At 37.8% G+C, this 6,115-nt stretch overlaps 1 protein-coding gene across 1 annotated transcript; it reads right to left on the reverse strand.

Moving 5' to 3' along the window:
• Positions 1 to 500: 500 nt before the first annotated feature.
• vps28 (VPS28 subunit of ESCRT-I) lies at positions 501 to 6,105 on the reverse strand. The gene is made up of 10 exons (XM_079654711.1): positions 6,046 to 6,105; positions 5,000 to 5,063; positions 4,851 to 4,879; positions 4,560 to 4,597; positions 4,363 to 4,452; positions 2,860 to 2,965; positions 2,550 to 2,651; positions 2,185 to 2,238; positions 2,013 to 2,104; positions 501 to 1,631 (listed from the first exon to the last, which is right to left on the reverse strand). Exons 2-10 carry the CDS (start codon positions 5,037 to 5,039, stop codon positions 1,511 to 1,513), a joined length of 672 nt encoding a protein of 223 aa, XP_079510837.1. The 5' UTR covers positions 5,040 to 5,063; positions 6,046 to 6,105; the 3' UTR covers positions 501 to 1,510.
• Positions 6,106 to 6,115: the final 10 nt, after the last annotated feature.

Consider the following 6,115-nt stretch of genomic DNA (forward strand, 5'->3'; position numbering starts at 1 on the left):
TGCTGTATCAATTTTAACTTTGTTTCTTACATGGTTCGGCAAGTTCCTCAAATAAACTGCTGGAGTACCCTCTTAGGAGGAACAAAATGGAAAGGTTACCATTTATATATTGCCTTTCTAAATGTATTAACGACTCAAAGCACTTTACAACCAAAGCCAAGACATACATTGACACAGAAAAAAAAAATCACACACAATCACTAGTGGCTTAGTGATCGGGAGCAATTTGGGGTTCAGAATCTTGACCTAGGAAATTGCAGGGTCCTTGTTTCAAACCGCCAACATTAAAGCAACCGCTCCAGAGCCACAGCTGCCCAGTATAATCAAAATAACATCTCGTTGAATAAGCCGTACAGCAAGTACTATTTAGTCCCTTCACATTTCTTAATATCCTGACACCTGCCCTCTTGGAACATTTCTTAAGATGTCACATAAGATGTTAAATATTTTACACAGTCTAAAGACAAAACTTTGAACAAATCACACAACAAAGATGGAGGTAGATTTTTCATTTTTATTTCTAAAAAGGTGTTACATGCTCTTATTTAAAATCAAAACTATTATTTACAATGATAATTCTTAATAAATATGTTTTCCCTAATGATGTTTGAGGGTTGAAACATATTTCGCAAGCAAAATGAAGAGGGGGTGTGTCCACCTCGCTTTACCTACTTCATGTGGCCAGCCCTCACTTGTAAAGGAAATATGGATTAGGTTTGTTAACAGAAAAAAGGGCTAGAAAATGTACACAAACAACTTCTTCCACCAACATTTCAATATAAGTATTAATCTGAAGTGCAGTTTAACATTAAAGTCCATACATTATTAAAGCTGCATTCCTTTTCTATTAACTGAGAGACTAAGTATGTCAGCTTCAGAACCTGCAGGTCCTGCATTAAAAGTGATAGAAAAACAAAATGTAATACAGAACAGAAAATGCTAATCCGAGCCTAAGTGGCCGGCAGTGGATAGAATTAAGGTACCAAAAAGAAAAAAATATATATTTATCTTTCCAATGAGAAAGGCTTTGGCTGTTGCAGCCTTTTCTTAATCTGCAGACTTTGCCCGTAATAATTGTATCATGCTTCTTTGTTGGTGCTCTGCAAAAGTATAAAATTAGACCTTTTTGATATTACAGTACAAAGTTAGAAGTAAACTGTTTTGTCCAGAGCAGAATTTACAGCCAATGTTAAAGGTTTTTTCACACAAGTTTGGTTAGAAAAGAGGCCAATGGAGTGTCTCACAGCACAGATTAAGCCTGGGGGGCAAGGCTGCAGGCATCATGATGTCCCAGACACTGAAGTACACGAGGCGAGGAGTTTGAATAGTACACAATATGAATAAAAACGACATACGAAAAGAAATGGGCTGATGTGAGACAGATCTAGACCCCGTCCAGATCTGAACCTGCCCCATCAATAGCCAGAGGGAGAAGGAAGAGTGTTTTTTTTAACTTAATAGATATTAGAGTCAGAATTTCAGACAGGTGGATCGATGATGGGCCGAGGCTTTAGGAGGAGTGGAGGAAGCGGTTGAAGGCATTGTAAGCCGACTCCAGATCAAACAGCATCTGGCGCACCTGATTATCATCCAACTCGTCTGAGGCCGACATGCTGCTGAGGGTGGCCAGCCTGAGGAGAAAACACAACAACCGTTTGTTAAGACTTATAACAGACTGGCCTACGTTTAGCACTACTGGTTTAACTTATACAAGCAGTCAAGGAAATTGTCCACTTGTTGATATCCATTAAATAAGTTTTATAACTAGGTATAAGAAAAGAATCTCCCTTTGCATAAATATATTAAAGCACTTCTTGACTTGTTCACTACCTCTTTGACAAAAAGCCCAAAAAAACAAAAAGGATTTACACAGTAAATATGCAGTTACTATTGGGATTTACTAAGTGTCTGTTTAGGTATCAACCGCAAAGACGCTTCAACTAAATAAACATTACATTTCGCATAACCTACTCATAAGGAGACCAAATAATAGAATAAATGTCAAGATTCACCAGAGGCTGACTTTGTCCTTAGCCTCTGAGTCTGGAGGCATGTTGCTCATTCTGTTCATGGTTTCCATCAGCTCCCTCAGGTCTGGCTGGATCTGGACCAATAGAAAATAATCAGTGTCACAGTAGTTTCTAAAAGGTTTATTACACTTTTATACTTTTTTGTTGTATTTACCTCATCCATGGCCCTGATCTCCAGTCTGAGCTTGTCCATCACAGTGATGAAGAGCTGAAAGAGAAGGTGACGAACAATGAGACTTGCACATTCATCAACAAGAAATACTTTTGGTTTTACCAGCGACAAAAACAGAGCACATTCTTTGCTAAAAATCCAACCGTCTATCAGCCAATTATATTGGTAAATAAAAGCCGGCCGTTGATACGACTGGATGAGCCAAATTAAGTGTAACCACTTCAACCACTGAGTGCTTGAGCTGAAAACACTAAATAATTTCATAAACAAACATTTTTTATCACGGCACACTTCCAAAATAAGCCTCCTGTTGGAGTTTAATATGACGGAGAGCAGAGAGGACGTACAGAAACTATATCTGCAATGCAGCGGTTCAGGTTGCCCTTGTCATCCTTGATGGTGATTGGCCGGTCCTCCTTAATCCTTTCCATGGCTAGTGGGCAGTCGAGCTATGAAAGAAAATAAAAAAAGTTACATTTTGACAAAGAAAAATAATAGGAACAACATATATATAAATATAAATATAAATATATATATATATATATATATATATATATATAACTGCAATTGGTAGAACACCTGCATTGCCCATTTGTGAAAATGTTCACAACGTTAAATAGTTCATTAAATCATCTGCTCTTCAAAAGAAAAACTCACTCTGTACTTTCTGCAGTAATCATCGATGGAGCCCACATCAGAGCCCTGCACCTGTTTGAAGGCGGCCTTGTACTGGACCAGCAGCCTGGAGCAGGAGGCGGTGTACCTGGAACAGAATACTGCACGTTAAAAACAACATAGAAACCTCATATGTGGCCCGCTCTATCGAAATCAGTCGGAAGTCGCAACGGCTCATTTCAAAATAAACCTGGAATTGCGTAAAAAACAATTTTTTCGGGGTTTGGGTTTTTTGTTTGATTCTAAACCAACAAAGTCTTGGTTTTCGGAATATGAAACTTTTATTTCCAAACTCACATGATAAATACACTTTTGAAGCTTGTAAAGGGAAGATGACAGGCAATCTGCTCTTCCGCAGCGCCGCCCCCCCCCTCCCTCCGGCTGACTTTATGAATGTAAGCGAAGAGTAATCATAAATAACACAGGGTCCGTTACAGTTTGTTCAATTGAACAAAGTCTTGGCTTTCGGAATATTAAACTTGTTTCGGCAAATTCAGATGATAAATACAACTGTGAAGCTTGTAACTGCATAATTACAAGCGGAGAACGGAGTAACTTAACGTCACAGCAGGCATAACAACAGCCGGTGTTTCTCGTGAGGGTTTTCCCTCGGGAAACAAACGCAAACACACACACACACACACACACACACACACACACACACACACACACACACACACACACACACACACACACACACACACACACACACACACACACACACACACACACACACACACACACACACACACACACACACACACACACACACACACACACACACACACACACACACACACACACACACACACACACACACACACACACACACACACACACACACACACACACACACACACACACACACACACACACTTCCCCCAAACCAGTAATCCAAACGAAAATATCTTCCCTCCGTAGTATTTTGATAATTTGCTCCGCTAATAATCAATCAGATCGATGGATTCCAGAGAAGAGGAAACTTTGAAGGCCTTTTTCTCAAAATGATGACTCGGTGACAGTCATTATATAAATGTGACATATTTTGCTTAATATTTGGAGTACAAAAACAATCTTGATATCATTAGAAAGCTAGGAATATCCTCTTTCCAGCAGTGTATACAACTCAAAATGTGTGTTCGGGACAATGCGACTGATTTCAATAGAGCAGGTCACATATGAGTTGCAACTTGTGTGATCCCAACATTTCCACACTCCACAGTGTTATAAAGCCCAAAAGTAAATATTATATTAAAAAAGGAAAACATTTCCAAAATATGAACATTATACACAAAAGTATCTAATTAAATATTCTGCTTCAATCCATATTTGATGGTGTTAATTGTTTCAAAAAAGACGAAGAGGATGGGAATAACACTACACCTCAAGGGGCGATCTAGCAGCAGTCCAACAGCACTATAAATGACATATAACCATATAGCATTTAAAGCAGGCCTACAACTTATAAACTCAAATACAACTCACTCATTGGGCGTGACACAGTCTTTGATGTAAGCCTTCTCCAGAGCCTGAAGGGTCTTGACAACAGCAAAGAGCTCTGCCATGTTATCATACCTTCAGAAACAGGGAAGAAATGTGTTACAACACTAACAGTATGATGAATCCCTGGGGTACTCTGTGTTCGGATAAGGCTGGCAATTGGTCAAAAATAGGACACTTACTTCTCTCGTTCTCTTGCATTTTTGTACAATTTCACCTCCTGAAAATAAATGATTTGTAATTGATTTACTAGTAGAATATTACTTTTTTTGTACGGTTTTAATACAAATATGCCTTGGAGTAGCAACATCCATACAATTGTATGTTTAACACATTTTCCCCAGAACAATTAAAAATAATATATTACAGATCATTTGAATTGCATTAATCATTGTGCTGCTCTAGGGTTTATACAGCTTCAAATCCTGTTTGCCAAATCATTGATAAAGCACAAAATAAGTTGTTACATTTACCTCATATAACTCAGGCTTGTTTGCCGGAGCTGTGGAAAAAAAAGATGACATGCTTTGAGTGACATAAACTGTATTTTACTGTTGAAAGGAGGAGAGATTTTAACTTGAATACATCATTAGAAGACCTTGGATTTATTAGAATGACTTACCTCCTCCCACCCCTCCTGTAACTGGTATGCCATGGAACATGATGCCGATGTGTCAGTCCTTGATCTGAATTGAGATTCGAGTTATAATGTGACTCAAAACTGACTGATAAATGTGGCCAACAATGTATACATATGTAGTTTATGGACTAAACACATCCAGGCAAATCTATCTTTACAGAGAAGGTAAACTTTACCACCATTTACAAAAAAAGTGTTATTATAGTTTCTTTGTGATACACGTGTTACTCAGGAGAAGCATCATACAAATGAACCTTTTCACAAAATAAAACATCCACCTTCAGGAAAGAATCTTTCAGGCACAATTTTACACACAAATTGAGACATTTAAAATAAGTTTGTTGTTAAGCCGAATGCAAAATGATTTATGGGGCTCGTCACCTTGGCTCTGGGCAAGTGTTCAGCACTATACATTTATAAAAGGAGTTTAGATAAACATCGCAGGTCCGCAGTAATGTTGAAATTGTGTTACAATACTTTTAAGAAGGGAAAATCATTCTCAACCTTAATTTATTTTAAGCACAGCTTTGGGGTGATGTCCCGAGGTTTATTATTTTTCAATTAAACAGATCAACACCATAATAATAATAATAATAATAATAATAATTGTTGAGCAAAATCTATGAAAAGCCAGAATTTGTTCGCTGTAAATACCATACATCTAATAAGTACAGGTTAGCTACATTAGTTAAACAATACATAGCTTACAAATGCTGCCGTGTTGACTAGAAATCGTTGTTTCACTCAAATAAGTTTTTGATCAACGAAGAATTAGAGAAAAACATTCTTAACGAAGACAATCACCAGCTTTCAATGTCTTGTTTTGCTAAACTAGCTAGCCTGAAGTTAGCTCACTAGCTAGCTCGTAAGCACTTCCTTTGTGATTTATTATAATTGGACGATAGCGCTTATTGTTCGTAAACAATAATGTTTCTATACGTGTCCATTATTGTGGTAACATGTCAAAGGCTCGCATTATTTTTCACTATCAGGGTTTAATCAACGAAATGAAAAGACATTTAACTCACCCCTTCGGCAAACTGCTGTGACGTCAGCGTAAACACACCTTCTGCGAGGACCCAAAGACGTCAATATATT

The sequence above is a fragment of the Notothenia rossii genome (assembly GCF_949606895.1).
Source record: "Notothenia rossii genome assembly, chromosome: 10".
NCBI classification, from domain to species: Eukaryota; Metazoa; Chordata; class Actinopteri; order Perciformes; family Nototheniidae; genus Notothenia; species Notothenia rossii.